The sequence below is a fragment of the Pithys albifrons genome, chromosome 4, assembly GCF_047495875.1.
Source record: "Pithys albifrons albifrons isolate INPA30051 chromosome 4, PitAlb_v1, whole genome shotgun sequence".
Classification (NCBI taxonomy): domain Eukaryota; kingdom Metazoa; phylum Chordata; class Aves; order Passeriformes; family Thamnophilidae; genus Pithys; species Pithys albifrons.
The window spans coordinates 63,858,057-63,877,512 of NC_092461.1; the positions used below are offsets into that span (position 1 = coordinate 63,858,057).

General features: G+C 37.6%; 1 protein-coding gene across 5 annotated transcripts in view; it reads right to left on the reverse strand.

Annotated features, from left to right (window-relative positions):
- Nucleotides 1–1,336: 1,336 nt before the first annotated feature.
- The window catches only part of SGK3 (serum/glucocorticoid regulated kinase family member 3), a 59,751-nt gene continuing 41,631 nt past the window's right edge, over nucleotides 1,337–19,456 (reverse strand). For all 5 annotated transcript variants that reach the window (XM_071554415.1, XM_071554416.1, XM_071554414.1 and 2 more), the window contains exons 6-17: nucleotides 13,736–13,823; nucleotides 11,817–11,866; nucleotides 10,646–10,703; nucleotides 9,769–9,852; nucleotides 9,541–9,672; nucleotides 8,389–8,501; nucleotides 8,145–8,181; nucleotides 7,945–8,031; nucleotides 5,757–5,852; nucleotides 4,397–4,552; nucleotides 3,248–3,337; nucleotides 1,337–2,262 (exon numbers count right to left, since the gene is read on the reverse strand). In XM_071554415.1, coding sequence (XP_071410516.1) covers nucleotides 2,092–2,262; nucleotides 3,248–3,337; nucleotides 4,397–4,552; nucleotides 5,757–5,852; nucleotides 7,945–8,031; nucleotides 8,145–8,181; nucleotides 8,389–8,501; nucleotides 9,541–9,672; nucleotides 9,769–9,852; nucleotides 10,646–10,703; nucleotides 11,817–11,866; nucleotides 13,736–13,823 — 1,162 coding nt within the window. In that variant the 3' untranslated portion in view covers nucleotides 1,337–2,091. The remainder of the gene's footprint in view (nucleotides 2,263–3,247; nucleotides 3,338–4,396; nucleotides 4,553–5,756; nucleotides 5,853–7,944; nucleotides 8,032–8,144; nucleotides 8,182–8,388; nucleotides 8,502–9,540; nucleotides 9,673–9,768; nucleotides 9,853–10,645; nucleotides 10,704–11,816; nucleotides 11,867–13,735; nucleotides 13,824–19,456) is intronic.

Consider the following 19,456-nt stretch of genomic DNA (forward strand, 5'->3'; position numbering starts at 1 on the left):
AAATTAAAAAGGGTGTGTCCCACAGCAACAATTTCTCAAGTATCTCCTCTCCTCCCCATCTCTACAGCAGTCAATATCCTTTCCACAAAGAGAAGGTAGTTACAGTAGCCACAATAATTTCAGGAGCATACAGAGTGAAAACTCAGGATGAGAATGCACACTTCTTTTCATACCATCAATTTTCACTTTCCATTCCATCAGAAAGACATGATAAAAAACCCCAAACCACTCCACCCCCAAAAAAACCAAACAAACACCTTCCCAGCAAACCCCACAACAACACAAACTCCCCAAACACGCACCAAGGCTGTTGCTTCCAAATGATTTAACTCCAAGAACACTATTCATCATGTAGTTGTTGGTTGTCCTGAACAGGCACACAGCTATTTCCAATCCCTACAGATGAGAACTATGGAAAAATCAGTACCACGCCACTATTTTGCTCACACAACTGCTACAGTCTTCCTTTCCCTTTCCCTTCCAGTGTGAATTCTTACTTGTTTAACCCAGTCACTCCTTCCAAAACCTCACATACCAACTATTCAGCATCACTTCACCACCACGCAGGAGACTCTGCTATAGGAGATACTCCTTGAGATAAGCAAGGAATCCTGTTATAGTTTCCACTCACCTGTTTCACTGTTGACACATTTATTTCAAAAGAACTATGATTTCATATACTTTTCTCCTAGGTTCTCATTTTTACCTGATCTGGATGCAATATAAAGAGTATTTCTCCTAGCTGATTATTTTGTCAAAACGAAGATGATTTAGATACTGAAATTTATGTAACATTATGATACATCAGTATCTTATCAGAATTCTCTCAAATCAAGGCATTTAACTGAATGTATTTGTGAAAAAAAACCACAGAGCATTTTTGAAGTAAGACAAAAATAAGTTATTTACAAGTAATATATATAATAAACTACCATGATAGGCCTTTATAGACTCTAACTGCAGTCAATTTTTGCATTGTTTAAAAAAATTTCCTTAAACAGAAATTGTTCAGAATTATTTGTTTGTACATACATATGCATGTTATGAGAACTACAACAGCTTTTCACATTTTTAAAATTATCAGTGTAATTTACACTTCCCCCTCCTTAGTATCAAGTGAAGATTTAAAAATGGTGCAAACTAGAACACAAAGACAAGTAGCTATGAATGTTGAAATACAATCAATTTGGAATGCACTAGTGTTTTAAATTACAAATCCATGAGAAAAATCCCTAACATTTGGAATGATGCCCCACCACCCACACCTAAAATGTCAAAGCAAGATAGCCTTTTAAAGTAATGGTGATTATTGCATATTATATCTTTGGAGAAGCAGTTTTAACAAAAAATATTTTTAATGTAGTTGAAATACAGACATATTTAGCTCAGGAAGGAAAGAAAAGTAGAACACTTAGTAATATTATCAAATCAATCCAGTTAATTTGTTCCATCCTTGCTTTGAGTTAATCCCCCATAGCTCAGATAATCCACTTGAGTCAATGGTTACTTCAGCAAGCGAAAGAGCGGCAATCAAGTTTTACATGACCAAGTTTTCATCCTGCAGAAGTCATTTAAGAATCTTGGTCCTTAACTTATATTAGCCCCTCATTTAAGTGCTGACAGGTAAATTAACACATATTTCAAACTGATAACAGGGATAACATTTACCTTTTTTAAACCAGGATATACAAAAGACAATTTGCATAGTTACAATTCAAGCACAAAGTCACTGTAAATAAGTACAAAAGCATTTATAAATTTACTAAATTTGCTGCTGCTTGTGCCAGCCAAATTAGATAGGTATGAATGTAAACTTGAAGGGACTGAGGAGAACAGTCAGTGTTTTTGCTTAAAAAATATGTAGAGAATGCTTTTAAAAAATATTTTCTGCAGCAGGAACAAACAGTTCAAATCCCAAAGAAAGCCATCCAAAATGCCCAAATTCCTCCTATACAGCAGAGAAAGTCAGTTCATAGGTTTCAAACCTACATACAAAACGAGGCACTAGTTATGCTATTTTGGAACGTGTCCATAACCCTAACATTTCAGTTCACCCCCCAAACTTCCGAAACATTCTTTGCTTCTAACTTCCTAGGAAAACATATCTTCAGAAGGCGGTGCGTAAGAAAATCCAACAAATGCATCATCTGCCTCTAGGACACTGGCATTAACGATGTTGTAATCAGAAGAAACACAAACTGAATATGGGACCATTTCTTCCGTGAACACTGTATCAAAATTACCAATATCATCAGGTCCAACCTAGAAAACAGAATGATCTGTTAGTTGTCATATTAATATGGTGTTTTAAACTTGTCCTTTAGATTCCAAATTTAATTCTCAAGGCTATCTACTCTGTATCATTCTTTCCTATTTAAGAACAGTAAATTTAAAGAAGCATGCTGCAGTATCCCTGAATATAACTACTAAAAGTCTGCTTTTTTTCTTTTAGGCTGGAGTTGGGGCCAAACTTTACATATCTTTATGATCTGATAAACCTAAAAGATATGAGAAATGTCTCTTTCTTAAATGATTGTTAGGGAGATGCAAGCACTAACAACTCCCCTCCAATCCCCCTCCCCCCCCCCCAAAACACAACAAACCAGACAATGAAAAAACAAGCCCAAAACCCATTAAAAAACCCCCTAACCATACCAAGTTCTTTTTCTCCCTTTTCCATCAATAATATTTTAAATGCTAAATTCTACTAAGAACTCAAGCATAGTAATATTTAGTCACAGAGAGAAGCAACAAGACAGGTAATGCTTCTTCACCCAACAGGCATAGGCCCAACAAATCGTGATCCCCTGACGTGACTGTAGGAAGGATTTCCTTCCCACTGCCATTCCCCCTTGCCCTGAATTTCTAGACAAGTAGTTACAGGCTGACCCAGTTTCAACTGATGGGAAGATAAAGAAAATCTGCAAATAAGATTTAAAAACTTAAAAAAGCAGAAAATCACTCTTTTGGGAAGTCTTTGAGTATGTTATCTGTACTTTTTCTTTGGTCTTCAGACCCCACAAAAATTGACAGGACTTTCTTTGAAGGAACAGGGATCTGTCAAAACCAGTTTTAATTAAAGAAGATGGTATCATTGCTCAAAAGTGTGACTGCTCAAAAGGCCAGCCAGCACTGGGCAGGACAACCCCATTCTTCAGCATTCTGAAACAAACATTCATTGCAAATAGATGAGCAGTCTAAGGCAAAAACTTGGCATGTACGAACTAAACCACTACCAGGCACCTACCACATTAGGATTAAATGGTGGCGGAATCTTCTTCTGAAGAAGATCAGTCCAGCTGAGAGATTCAAAGAACGGGTGCTTTTGAATTTCAAGCTGCAATAAGAGATAAAGATTTGAGATATTTCAAAAATCCATCCTGTGCATCACAGTAACTACTACTTCAGACTTGCCCATAAGCATGTTCTGTATCAATTTGTTTACTTATAGTTTACTTGCCAACAAAAACTGTAGTTGGTGAAAACAGCAATTAAAATTTTCAGCCTGCCTCTATAAACTGGTTTCCTTTTAAGATACTTTCTGCTTTTAAGCTGTCAAATAATGACCTTGAAGTCTACCATAGAGCAAGGATGCTTTCTATCAGTTCCTGCCTTAGAGTTTTGTTAGTTTTTGTAGAGCATATACTGTCTGAGAAGCAGCTGCTTCAACAACTCTGCAATATACTTACTAGTTTTGAAGCAGGAAACAGCTGTGCTAAATGCTACCATCAATTCATCTTGCTCCACTCCGTAAAAAGGTACAGTGACATTGTCTAAATGCTCAGTTACAAGGTTAACAGAATATCTAACATTAAGACTGCAAACAAAAGACTACAAAGATCTCACAATTACTGGATGGTGTACATCCTTCTAGATCATTCCTCATTGCAGTTCTGAAGACACCTATACTTCCTCACATCAAGTCTTGCAAACAAAGTTTTTGTTGTTACATTGGGAAAACGTTTGCCATGATTTTAAGGCTAAAACAAAGAGCTGCTGTTTGCATGGAATGAGCATTCCTCTTTATCTGAAGAGTGGTTTCCAAGTCATTCGTTAATATTACCAAATGACAGCCTTTTCATTATTTCCCTGTTTCACTATGAACAGTGAAACCTACCTTTGTACACCTTAGTGACTACTACACCAGCAACTGTGTTTCCTTGGCTGGCAGGTACAGCAGCAATAAAGCTCAAAACATCCCACAACAATCACCTTACTCTTATCCCCAAAATCTTTCAGGGATTGACTCCACTGGTGTCTTTAACAAAGAAATAAAAAGGAGGAAAAAAGAGACAGACATAGCAGTACAAGCTCCACCTCCAACTAGTAATCCTGTGCTGTGCACATAAATTTGGTGATGGTCCTTCAGGGCTTGATAAATTAAGATATTACATACAAAATCTTCCCTTGCTCCAAGTCTGCTTTGCCGATCTTTCTCCAAAAGTTCTTCCAAGATTGACCACGCTGTGAGACTGATTCCTGGGCGCAAAACCAGGGGTTTATGAAGAATATTATCATACATCTCAGCAACATCACGGCAGTAAAAAGGAGGCTAAAAAATAAAAATTCTACATGAAACTGAAATGACACACAACATTATTTTGTGTTTATGATAAGTAAATGATTCTGTTAGACATACAAGCTGCTAGCAGTGGAGAAATCTACTACTCCTTACACACTGTTAACTTCTAATTCAACCATCACCATTGCCAGAACTTTACACTTGATAACTTCCCACCCACACACCTCCTCTCCTGCTGACATGTTTTCACACTTGCAAATAGCCATAGATGTTATCCAACTTCCAAGCTCCCACTGAACTTGCCTGAAAAGGAGAATGGAAAATCAAATCTATCTCCCAATTTGAGGTCCTATGGGAGGAGATAAAAATGAAGAAAACTAAAAGAACAGATTGGAGTAATTACATATGGTGCAGTCCCATGGTGTAATGGGGAGCACTCAGGACTCTGAATCCCAAGGACCTGATTTAGAGTCTCGGTGGGGACCGTCCCCTGGCAGTTCAATGCCTCCCTGCCATCCGATCCCATCAGATCTCGGATGCTCAGCAGGGTCAGCCCAGATTAGTACCGGGTGCTGTGACAGTCCTGAGGACTTCCCTGTCACTGTCCAAGCTCGCTCGGCAGTGGCAAATGGACCTTAGGACTTAAACAGTGGAGCCAGTTCTGTGCCCACTGTGCCTCACCTAAAAAATCCACTGCACAGGTTGGAAGGGCACACCCATGTGGGGAGAGCCCTGCCCAAATCTTCGTTCGCGAAGTCTGGCCATACATAATTACATATGACAAGAAGAAGCATAGCAGGATTTTTTTTTTTAATGCTCCATCAAAAGCTATGAAAAAACCTGGGAGACTTAAGTAAAAAAAATTCTTTTAATTATATTTATTCCAGTATTTGACAAAATTTTACTTATAATTTAAGATTTTCATTGGATATTATCACTATTCATTCAGTTTTCTGTCACGTTCCCTCAAAGTGATGACTACTTGTCTTCAATGGAGCTGTTGTCTACAATTTTGCTTTTTGGTGAACTGCTGGACACCAAGAGGTAAAATGTAAAATTCAAAAGAGAAGAACACGTGCTATGTTAAGTACAAGATAATCTGCTCATCCATTTAAGTGGAATATTTCAACATTATGCAAAAAGTTAGCATCTTTAACAACACTCAAGGGTTACTTCAAATAAAGAGGGAGAGAGGAGGAAAGCAACTCCTACCCACCATGTATCAGGTACATACCAGCCCATAAAGCATTTCATAAAGAACTGCACCAAGGCACCACCAGTCTACTGTGTTGTCATAGGGCTGCTTTTTAATGACTTCTGGTGCAAGATACTAAAATAAAAAATATGAAGTATTTTAGAGCATTAGGCTAGCATGAATAAAACTGAGGTTTAGTCATATCACAGTTAAACACCCTCAGGAAAAGCTCCTTCATAATAATTGCAAGACTGTGAAGTATTTATCTCCTTCAACAAACCTGGCAAATAACATCGTCATCATCTGGTTGTTTATCAAGTAAAACAGCAGTCTTCCAAATTGAAACAATACTTCCCACACACTATTATTCTTTCAAACTTCTTTGCCACTTCTATTATGAAACTTGTTTTACGTTTCAGATAGGTTGCTGCACTGTTGCAGAGGGAACATCTCTCAGCAAGCTGGATAACTAGTCATACCTATTTACCATCCTAGGCCTGTATGCTTCCCATCCATAAATAAAAATGAAATAAGATATTAATTCTGCCTCAAATCTATCACTATTGAGAAACTGTATGACCTATATTAAGTTTCATTGTAAATCCTGATGAGGGCATGAGTTGAGAGTTGTTAAGTTAGAGATTTCTGTCAAGTAGGTATCACTTGACTGATTTATGATGAACATCCAATCCAGCAAACACTGAATGACAATATTAACTGGTTTCCATCTGCCTTGCACAAAATCTACTCGGTATCTCTGAGCTTACTAACACTACATCACAAGGATATCCTCTTCAAGACCATTCCTTGTGAGTATATAGTATAAAATTACTATGGCTGGATCATCAGCATCACCTCAGTCCTAATGTAAACCACATGGTTTCTAACCTCTCAAAACAAGAGGATGATCACTTCTATCATTCTAGCATCCAGATTCTAAAATTAATTTAGAAATACATGATAGCATAGTCTGACAAGGCACAGACTGAAATGAATTATAGTTTAATTACATCAGTACTTCCCAAACTTTCTATATACGTGAGTGCACTTGTCTGTAGGTAGTCCTGCAAAAACAAGAAGAACAGTTCAAGTATTCTGAAATCAGCTACTTAAGCTTTTTCTAATCCTTCACAACCTCCTTTAAGCTTTTTAGGTGTTGGAACTCTGTCATTCAACTCAAATGTTCAGAAACACAGGAGACCATTACAATCTTAGAAAGATTATGAAAAATTTGGATTTAAATATTGGACTAGAAATGCTAATACACAACTGCTCTGTTTAGTCTTGATATTTTTAAGACATATGCATTAGCATCCTCTTATGCTGAAATTTCATTCAAGTCCAAGTGTGAAGACTAAGCTTCTGAACTTGAGAAAAAACCCCCAGGTTTTCTCAAACGGATCTCGAGTTACCAGTGTTCTATACCCTGCCCTTTGAATTTTCCACGATATTCAGACATTCTCACATTTACCACTCTGCTTCATGGATTCCCACTGTGATCATAACCTGGCTAAGCTGACACGTGTTGCCACCTACCTATTTTTTTCTTTTTAGTTCAAATGTTTCTGCTAAATACTACAGCTCAGTCATCCTTCATTGCCTTCAAAAGTCTTTTCTGTAATTTAAAGCATGCTTATCAAATTACTAAAGCTACTTATCCTGGCATTTCAGTGAATCCCTCATATGTGTTCAAGACTTCCAGGTTCTAAGTTTTCCAGTGCAGTTTTCTCAGTAAAAAGACAACTGAGTTCAGTAACTCAGTTAGCAAGTTCAAAGTTTCATGCATATGCAATAATTTGCTCAAGAGTCACTAATTCCCTATAAACTTACTAAAAATCAGTGGCAGGATATGGTAAACAGACTCAAACTGACAAATCTGCAGCAGTTGTTGGACCAGCTCACTGTCCTGTGTCTAGCCAGCAATTAGGAGACATGGGAGCAAACAATGTTCAAAAAGGGCTGGAAAAACAGCGGAAGGAAGAGATGAGTTATGGTGATGTGGGCAGGAAGTAGTAGACCCCTATTACTGCATATTAGTAAAAAGAACAAATATTAGATCTGCAGAAAACTTGCAAAGGCAAGTTTGGTTTCATGCAAGAGTGTGTTAAAAGAACGCAAATCTCCCAACAGTACCAAACACAATATTTGATCTTCCAGTTACAAATACTACTAATAGTCAACAGCCATTAATTACTACAAAAAAACTCCACAAAAGTTGTCAACGTACTTCTGGGGTCCCACAGAAAGTTGCAGTGGTATCAGAAGTTGCAATCCCTTCTTTACAAAGTCCAAAGTCTGTCAACACAACATGACCCTGTTTAAGAAAAAGTGGTATTTTAAAAACAGAACACACTCAGTGTGTGGATACACAGAAGTGTCAGTTTTATGAGAGAACACAGAAAACCAAAAATGATCTTGCATACTTACTAGTGAATCTAGGAGAATGTTTTCTGGTTTTAAATCCCTATTAAACAAAAAAAAAAGTATTAATTCAAAACACCAGTCACAAGAGCTATGAAGACAGAGTTTTATCCTTTATCTGAAAGCTTCAGGTTTTGATGAAATTGTTATGTTCAGGTTTCCCATAAGATGATTTCATACAGTAATTTTCATTTGGTAATTTGTCGTATTTTGAACATCTTCAGGAGAAGGATACATTTCAGAAACTTACCTGTACACTATATTTATGGAGTGTAAGTAGCCCAGTGCACTGGCTATTTCAGCAGCATAAAATCTGGCTCTGTGCTCAGGAAAGGAACGTTCTCTTTGTAAGTGAAAGAACAGCTGTAAATATGCAAATAGTAAGAACATTACACAGACAAAAAAAATCAGGATAATAACACGTAAAAAGTAAAAAGTAACTTACTTTGTTGTCCACTTTTTTTAAAAAAAAAGTAAAATGAAATAAAATTGTTTTTGCTGCATGACTTAGTCATTGCTTTACTCTCTCTCTCTCTCTTCTCTTTTGTAGCTCAGAAATGGATTGGTAACAAACTCATTCCCCTAAAATCAGGACTAGTCAAAGAGAACTAGAGTAAATCCCTAAGCTGTGAATAGAAGTTGCCAAGACTAAATCATGCAACTATAGAGTTGTCTGGCTTCAAATAATTTAAGCAGATACAAAAATCTAGCCAAAGATTAAATCACTAACATACAGATTAAACTATACTACAAATTCAATTTCTAAATATTGTAAGAAAATAGAAATTTTCTGTTTTCTGCCTAGAAAGTTTGGGAAAAAATAAAAGCCACCCTAGCTTTCCAAGCACTTCATTCAAATCTGAAAGCTGTTTTGAGCTGTATTTCAGTTTGCCTGGAACAAATAAAAATCTAAGTTGTGGCCAGAGCAGAACTAATGTGGAGTTTGCTAATACAGTCTAAATAAGATGACAGTAAATTAGACAAGAGAAGGGCCCATCGAGAAGGGCCCATCTTGTCCCAGCTATGACACAATGTAATAAATTCAGTTGTCAGTTTCCTTCTTTCCCCTTCTGAAATACAAACACCTCAGCTAATGCAGATGTAAGGAAGTGTTACATGGTGAAAAATGTCAATGTAAGATTAATTTGCAATAAAGGTAAATTTATATAACTGTAAAATACATTGTCTGTATTTGACAACCATGAATAAATTTGGATTAATGTTGTCAATAAGAGGAACAGAGTCTGTAAAACTACAGAAGTCTGTAGCCACAGCAGATAATAACAGGATTTTCAGATTTGGGAGAATGCTGACCACAGTCCATTGTAAAGGATCATTTCACTCCTCCCACCTAGAATTAGCAAAATAGACAGACTCAAATGCAAACAAAACTACCACATACCTCTCCTCCATTAACAAAATCCAGGACAAAGTAAAGCTTTTCGATTGTTTGGAATGAGTAATGTAATCCAACCAAAAATGGATGTTTCACATTTTTCAAAAGCACATTACGTTCAGCCATAATATGTTTTTGCTGTAAGAAGAGAAAGATCAATAAGTAAACAGGAATGATTTTGTAATTAAGGGAGAAAAGAAGGGAGGTGGGTGGAGAAAGACTATTTCTCTTAACCTCTTTCCTATTGAGAACAATTTTTTTCTGCAACACTTTGACAGCATAGTATTTCCCATCCAGTTTTCGTTTTGCAAGAAGAACCTGTGAAATTAAAAAAAAATGAAGAAGTGTGATTGCTGCATTTCATATTCTATTAGTAATGATTTCATCATTTCAGCATAACTGGAAAGTGTTCATGCTACTTTTTTCACAATACAGTTTCTTTGCTTTTAATACAGTCAATCAACAATATAATTGCTAATAGAGTGAGCTTACAGTTCAGTAAAAATCTGTCATGAAAGTGGGATCATCAAAGACTGAATTATAATATTTATTTTCCATGACGTTCTATATTCTATCAAGATCAATTTCAGCTTTTATTTTTGAACAAATTTTAAATATAATTTAATGAAAAACGACAAATTGAAAAATAGTCCAAAAGTAGAGACTTCAAGAGGGATTCTCTGTGGCATCTTTGTAAATATTTCAGTCACTTTTCAATGGGCTGTTGCACGCAGTCCTCCACAGCATCAGGGTTTTCACAACACAGTCCATGACAACAAGCGGAAAAGCATGATTTGCACTCCAGCCGCTGGATAAGCACAGGGGTACCTCCCTTCCTCTCTGGGGAAACAGAGGATCCCTACTACTCTTGATGAGAAAGGGAAACACTCCCTTTTGTTACTCCCTTTGAAACAGCCAACAGCCGCATTAGGGGAAAAAATGGCAGGGCCATAAAGCAGCAGCAACAGGGATCCAATGCAATAGTTCATGTGCCACCTTAGACTGACACCACTTCTGAAACCTCTGGCTAAGTCTCCAGCCAACAGTCACTAAGTAGGAGAAACCAGCCAGCATCCTTGCACCAGGATAAGACACAGTAATAAAAGCTCACCTTGCCAAAGCTGCCTTTCCCAATAACTTTCAGGAAATCAAAGTCTGTTGGTTTAGCACTGAAAGATATTTAGGAAGGAGACAGGTCACCTGGGTAGAAATTACAAGCTGTACAACAGTCTACTATACCACTCAAGCTGTAATGTGAGGACATTGGCCTGTTACTACCCTCCTTTTCTTCATTCCACCCAACACTTAGGCTTCTGCAGACCTGGCCTCGGAGACAACAACTCCGCTTCATTTTGCAATTCCATTTTCCTCCAGGGAACGTGTTCGAGTTGCATCCTTTGAGTTTATTTTATTTTAGTAAGTGTAGCCTTAAGATGTAAAGGAGAAGCAAGACTGATCTTGTATTCTCCACAGCCTAGTTTCTTGTAATTTTTCAGTCTCCATTTCTCCACAACTCTTCCTGGAGCTTATTTCTTATTTCTAGAGGTCCAAATGGATTCTCAAGTTTACATGAGGGAAGGAAGGACCAAGTTTGTTATCTATTCCCTCTTGTTTTTGCCATTCTTCCCTCCATCTATTCCTCCCTCACTTTAAACTTCAGTACAAGGAGGGAGCTCTTATCACCTGCCACTTCTGTGTGTGTATGCATGAATTCACTCTCAGTATTTCCAATTCCCAGATCACCACTTCTTTCAGTTTTTCCCAGGATTTCTTTACTCTTTCCTGAATACAATTCTGTCAGCAAAACAATTAGTCATGTTGGCAAATTCCAAAACAAGTTACATCACCATATACCTCCCCATTTATTGCCCCTGAAGGGAAGTGCTTTTAAAATTAATTTCTTACTGCAATCTATTAAACACTTCCTCCTGCTAGCCCAGAACTAATCTGTGAGGAAAGCAAAACCAAAATAGCAATCACCTCCTAGGTGAGGAAAGCAGATTCACACTGAACTGAGAAGAGAAACTACAGAAGACACCAAACAGAGAAGCAAGATACCATTGCAGTACCTGGGTTTGTAGCATCAACAAGCCAAGCTGGTCCTTTGTCATGCATTAAAACAAACTTGTTTTCAGCAGCTGTTCACATTCTTAAGCTGTGGGACTGTTCCCAAGGTCAGTCTAACTTTCCAGGTTTTAAAATTAATTTTAATGCAATTTAGTCACAATAAAAAATTTACATTAAATTGAATTATGTTTTAATTCACTTTAATTGAAACCTACTGAGGATTTCCAGATGGTCCCAAGTTGATATTCTGTGAGGTAGAGTTTAACTGTTGGAAGAAACAAAGAGGTTTACTTATAATACCTTTTTTTTAAATTCTCCCTTACATTTCAACCAATACTAATTTCAGAACACTCTACTAATTTGCTCAATCTATACTTTCACACTTGCTGCATTAGACATTTAAAGAGATCTAACATCCAGATTGGGAACTTGAAGTTGAAATACTTGGCCAACTTCACTTTGCCATAAATTATTTCTGCACAAACCTGATTCAAGGATGAAGGTCATAAAATGATTGTGTCCAGATACAGAGGACAAAATCAGAAACAAAAATTTAAGAGTGTTTCAACAGACAACTCATTCCTCATTCAGAACTTCACACTTTCTGTATTTGCTCTATGAATATTTTTTCTGCTTTTTATTCCAAATTTTCCAAGGTTCTACTAATAATTTTAAAGTCGCACCGTTTGTATTATAATTAATGAAAGACACAGAGCTTTTATAAACACAATAGTGAACATTAGTCCCACCCCAAGAAAAACAGTACCAACCTTTTCTATCCTGACATTAAAGGTTAAATAACTCAATTCCTGGAATGCCATGAATCTTACCAGTACACACCCAAGCAGTATTTGTAAGTTACAGGGAGCGAAGGAAGCCTCTGTCATTTAGGTAATTTTCTCCATTTTGATTTAAAAAAAGCAGTATTTGTACCCTCACTGTGGTTCTAGACTTTATCAGAGAAGGATAAACTGCACTCACACACAAGTTACCTGGGGCCAGGCTGGCCGGCAGCACAAAGCCAGAGTTCTTACAGAAGCAGTGAAATGGCCCAACAGCAGCAGCAGATGCTACTACTCACTAGTAAGAGGCAGTCATACCAGACAGTTTTAAAAAAGCTACTGTATAGAAGAGGGGTTTTTTAAGGCTTGTTTTTGATCCTTTTTGTTTGGCATCATCACTTACAGTAACTAGAAAGTGGTGAATTTTCTACCAGAAAGAATGGAGTCCAGACCACTATGCACTAGCTCTCTTCCTATTTTGGAATTTGTTCTGGCATGACACATTAGTAATTTTCCACAGAAGGCTAAGATCATTCCACATTACTTAAAATACCTTTCAGAGGAGGAGGAAAATGGTATCATGAACCAGTGTCTTTGGAAATGAAACTTTCAGAACACACCAAATCTGCTCAGAATCACACTCAAACCAAAACAACTCATATCTTTAACAGGGGCTGAATAAGAAGAGAAGTTTTAAGATCACATCTGTAGGCCAAGTAGTAAGTTGTTGAGAAAACAAGCTTAAATATGGCACTTCTGTGTTCCTAGAAATACCGCTTTTTTCAAACAGTACTGTTTCTGGAGGCTGTAAACTACTTTTCAGAGAATACATCCAGCCATATAGTGGCTTTTGTGACAAAAGAAGCCTCAGACCTCACACAGTGTTACATGTAAAATGAAATCAAATCCGTTCCTGCTCCTGAGTGACTTTCAGAAAGACTGCATTTTCTCCCCTGAGAGAATTCTATTTCTCTCCTTCTTTAAAAAAGAGGAACACACAAGCAAACAAAAAGACAATTAAACATTTAATCTCCCTTGCTCCTTGCCAGATGTTCTTAGCAAGAGCCTTTGAAGAGATTGTAAAAACTATGACAGCTAAGCTATGACTAAAGTTGTGTTTCTTTAACCCACATAGCAAGTGGGGAAGAAGCAAGACAAAGCCAGCAATCACTTTTTACCCTTTTCTACAATTCACATCTGACAGAAAAACACCTTACAGGCCACAGTGGAACTGAGTCATTTAAAAAGGCAGGGAGGGTATTTATTGCAAAACCTACCAGTAATTTTCAGAAAATAATATAATTGAGATTGCCCTTAAGTAGCTAAAATTCAAAAGACTTCTGTTTCATTACCTTTCGACTGCTCCTTTCATCTTCATCTTCAGATGGATCTGACTGGTGTTTTGGGTTATCCATCTGAAGAAATGCTCTGACATCTGGGCTAGAAACATAGTTAACTTCATTAGCACTCCAATAATCTGCATGACTTTCAGCCATAACCACAGAGCATAGGATTAAACAGCACCATACAGGGAAGTTACTAATCACAAAGTTTTATATTTAAGTTCTGGTAACTAAGGACTGTGAACAAGTAAGGCTTTTATAGCAACATAGTTCAACTACTGAGTGTGCTACATACAACACATAGAATTTTTCACTTGCAAAAACCTGGCATGTTCCCGTATATGTATGTGAAGACTTCATAAGAAAATGCTCTGTAAAACTGCATTAAAAGGTAATTATCAGAAGAAAGTATGAGTTTTAACTGGCTATCAACTACCAGGAAACCAACTTTCTTTCAAAAACTAGAGTTTAAAACTTTGTTGGGTTTAATTAATTCAATACGAAGTCCAATACAATACAGAATGAAATGCATCATCTGTATCCCAGAGAAAGACCATGTCCCAAGAGATACACAGCAGTGACACTCCTGTCCCCAGTCACTTTAAAGTGAATGATGTTGATCTTGCATGCAGAATACATTCTTGCTGGGCACTGATGGAGGCAAGACAAGGTGCTCAGTGACAAAACAGTGTTAAGAAATCTTTCCAGTCAGCTGCAGGACACAAATGCTTCAGGAATATACAGGCACCCACCCCATAGTGCCTAAGAAGATGCATTTTATCTTCAGCACCAGTTTCTAGCTCTTTCTTGGAGAGGCTGGGGGACCAAGGACTGAGAGAAAGGTGGGAAAGTAAGAGAACTCTGAGAATCTGCTCCTAGGAAGTAAGGCCTGTCCAACAGTTCAAAAGTATGTAAGGTCTTTCTTAACCACAGCACAGTGACTGAGTAAAGAATAACACAATACAGCTGAGGAAAAATTACTTCCTAAACAAATGGGTATCATGTATAACCTAAATACCACTTGAAGAGATGACTCTTAAGTTCCTTCAGTTAACTAAAAAGGAACCTTCTCATGGAGGAAGAAATCTTATCTAAATTTCAGAGATAAAACTCTTTGAGAAGGACTCAAGGTAGTCACTGATAGGAAACTTCATGAACTGTTCAGCACAAGAAAAGCACTCACCAGCTTTTTTTTATCCTGTCCCAAGTTTATATAAAATAGGCTGGGTTCACGTAAGAAACACATATACTCGCTTTGATGTTTTCAATTCATTTCACCCTCCATCCTTCTGTACAGTGAGGATGAGAAGTACGAGATGAGCTGTTTCTGACACTTGTCCAGCTCCTGTATTTCATATCAGCATTACTGAGCCTACCTCATGTCCTATACTATCTGGGGCTCCCAGTCTCCATTGCTTACATTCTGTGTTCCTAAGCCCTGTTTGAAACCTGTTTCAGTTACCTTCAGCCTTTCAAATACAGGAACAAGACTGTTCACAACATTTCCTGTAGCAATGCATTCTCAATACATGGCTTGGAGAATGTCATGCCAGAAATGGATGGATGAAGAAAATACGCCAGCCACTGAGAATTCTTTTAACAGCTGATGTTTTTAATGTGGTTTAAATGTACTAAATGTAAAAACTGCATAGTCATTGTTTCTTCTTCCCATAAACCCCTGCCAGGCCAGGGGGCTGGGAGAAGGACAGTGACCTCATATTTCCTGTAACCCCCTCACTTCTTTTGGCACAAATCCAGACTTCTCTCTTGTCCCTTACCGGTGAATTTGTATCCCTACAAAGTCCATATAAACCTATACCCCGATTAAACTTCCTCTTTATTCCTGCCTTCGCCGGTGGTCCCTGCGTGTCCTTTCTGGGGGGTTCTCAGAGACCATATGGTCAGGGTGAGCATAGAGCACACACTTCTCCTAGGTTAATGGACTGATATTCCAGGACCAGGAGATTCCATATCGTTGCAGATTCTTTCAGCACACAGCATAACGAGGCTACAAGAAACCAACCCTCATAATTTCCCACCACCACTTCTGTTTAATTCTTCCCATCTTATATGAACTCCAAATTCTGATCTATTTCAGAATTTGTCTTGTATCCTGAGGCCCACGAAGAAAAAAATCACTATGGTTTGAATATTGCAGTAATATTGGGTCACAATGCAACAATTTAACTTTCAGAAGCTTTGTATATCATAAAATCAAGAATAAGAAGCTATGGTTCATGCTTTTCACTAGACAGAACAACAGAACCAGACCTTAATTACCTTTCACCATTAATTTTTCTGGATAACCGGCTTATTAAACAGAGCATGTTGTAGTACATCTCAAATAGTTACTATAGTAACTTTGTCCATGACTGAAATCACAGCAGGAAAAAAAATTAAAAATCAATTCACAGGAAAAGAGGCTCCTTTACCATTGCAGGGTGTTCCACAGCCCCAGCAATTCATGGTAGCTGCAGTTTTAACTGTGCAATGTTACACTGTTCACATTTGCAATTCTAAAAGCACCACAAAGAACCCGTGATTAAAAATAAAAAAGTTTAATGGACCAATTTCTTAGCCAAAATTGCAGCAGATTATACAAAATGCTATAAGGATTCATAGAAATTCTATGCTGTATTCTATGCATGTATTAATTAAATGTATTTTAAAATTCATGGAAACTATTCCTAAAATAACCTTATCTATGAAATCAAAAGGATTGAGAAAACCATTTAAAAAGGGATGCTCAATATACATTGTACATATACAACCAGAAAAAGTTGGGGTTTTTCTAGATATTTACGATGGAATAAGTTTATTTTATGGATTCTCTCTGAAATACACGAAGGGGTGTCAAGCTCCGCTTAAATGCAGTTGCTCCTGTAATTCTTGTTCTGCATTAGTCTTCCTGCAAAAACATGGTATCACACAAAATTTTGGACACACAGAAATATGAACAAACTCAAAACCTGACACAAATTTTGAAGCAAAATGGTAAAATTAATAGCCAGTGACAAACTTAATGTTTAAGACACACTTTATTTAAATAATGGTGCCCAGCTCCTTCTTCTCCACACACTTTATCATTTGATTTTCTTCTAGCGAACAAGTGTAGACCCTGCTTCTCACTCACAGAACTGGTAACTTATTTCCCACCCATTGCACGGTATTGTCATCCTTGATTTCTTCCAAGCATTATGCAAATGTTCTCATTCTCATTAAGGAGCTACTTTGCACTACTTAAAAATAACTGCCTTACATCTTTAATGCATCTTCTATTTTCACAGTTGGATTCGAACAGGTTTTATTTGGAGTTATTCTGATAGACAATTGACTGCATTAATATTTCAGTGAATACCTGCACTCGAGGGGGCAAGCAGCCCACTTCCAACAGCTGCACAGTGACTTAGTATCCTAGTTCAGCAGGAGGGACCAGCTATCACTGTGTGGGGGTGATCAAAGCTGTGTATTCTACCCCCTGTATTCATTCCCCAAGGGAGCCATTATCACCTTCACACCCAGCCTGAGGGGGCGGAGCTGCTATTTGGCCATCAACAGTCCAATACTCCCTGGCTCCCAGAGTTAATCACCCATTGTGTGAGTCCCTGCCCAGGGGGAGGGACTGGGTGCTCCCTGGGGGTACATAAGTGGTGGGTAAGAAGACCTCGGGAACTTCTTGTCAGATCCAGAGGAGCAGCAGGATCTCAACAGGAGGAGATCACCGCTCTCTACCGGACTACAGCCATCACCTGCACCAACAGGTTTCTCACTTCTTTTTGCTTTGGACTTGGGGGGAACCAGGCGGGTCTCAGCACCAGGGCTAACAAACCCCTTTGGGTTTGTGCCCCAGGGCACTGGGTCATACTGCTAGGTTTTGTGAGTGGAAAGCAATTTCTTTTTGTCACTGTATTTATTGTAGTATTATTATTAAATTTAAGCCTCTGACTTATAATCTCTCTCGCGGTGAGTTCATTTTCCCTGCTGGTTCACCTTTAAACCAGCACACTTAGGGAGCCTCACAGTGCTCACAAGGAACAAACTCCCAGCTCCCATTAAGGACATCAGCCAGCAAGGAGGACACATTCTCAGATCTCTATCCCTTCTACCATCTTTTCTTGGAATATCTGTATTCTATCCATAAGAGAGTTGTCTATCACATACAGTTAGCTGAGCAAATGCAGCTTGAAGCTCATTTAATTTCCAGTTTAGACTAAGCCAGTAATGTCACCCTGTATTCCACCTGAGAGTAACTGCAGGAAAATCCTTGTCAATAGTCACAGGGTCTCTACCTCTAACACACACACGGCCTTCAATCGCTCCAACATACTTTAGGTTTTTCTTGGGGTTTTTTCTTGAGCAAAAAGGTTTGGCTTTGATACAATATTCAAGAAATGTGCCAGACCCAAGAACAAAGCCCACTCAAGTTAAATAAGAGCACAGTGCTGCATGTTTCATAGAGTAATGTAAATACTACCATCTTGGACATACTGAATCTGATATTTGTGCTTTTCAGTTCAGATGTTCAAGTGCCTTCCCACCCAAAAATAAGGACATTATCTTGAATCCTCTTTAAGCTTTTAATGACAGCGTTTTCCTACACAGGACTTAAAATATATGATTCTGATACTGGTTTTAATGCTTAAAAGATGCAGTATAAGGTGGACTTCGTAATATATTTGTGAGAATGCATAACCCTCTAAGTCTTCCTTGTACATCACTAACTTTACGTAAGTTATTTTACCCAGTATCAAATTTAATTAGCCCATTAAAGCAAAACTATCCAAGAAAACAAGGATGTGGACTGTGAAGGCTCAACCACAACATATTGCTTGAGTAGTTTCTAGCAAATTTTACAAAAAAATTCCCCAACCATGAAGATCAAAGATTTCCTATTTAATCACTAACAATATTCATTAGCACACAAAAAACAGGTGACAGATTACACAGTTATATGGCTTGTTGCATTGGAGCACTGTATAAAATAAAAAGTTAACTTCAGATAACCAAGGTATCTCACAGTTAGTAAAAGAGAAACAAAATAAATTACTATAAAATAAAATGCTTTTGCACTAAATTGTGAATTAGAGGCTTGCTTTTTCTCCCACATCACTGTTTCTTTAAGAGTGGGGAGAGAAGAACGGCACAAGACAAACTTTGGTCTCTATTTTGTTTTTATTGTAGAACTACGCTTAATGAGCTTCTTATTGAACACACTTTCAACAGCACCACACAATTGGACATATTTCTTAATACTGTTTTAAGTCTGTTTTAATGGACCAGAAAAGTTACCTACCATGTTGAAGAATATAGACTCAGCTATAGATGCATTTGAGTGCAAAACAATTTTAAAATCTTCACAAAAATTTAAGGCGGCAAGTGCATTTGAGATTTGATGCCTTTTTGTGAAGCACACCATTTTGTTCTGGGCATAAAAAAGGTACCATTTTACCTCTGGAGAGCAAATATAGTACTCTTTAAGACAAATATATTTGATACTTGGACATGCTGACAAGCATATGTGGAGGAGATTGTGGTAAGTAATGCAGTATCCTTTCCCGATGTAACAAAACAGATTAGGTTTCAATAATTTGTTATATTAAGGTGCTTTCTATTATTTCCCAAAGAACCATACTATGAACACAAACCTCATAGTATTTGTTCTGGTGGAAAAGTATTCTACCATAAAGACTTTGTTACTAATTTTTTTCCACTTATCATGAGAAAGTACAT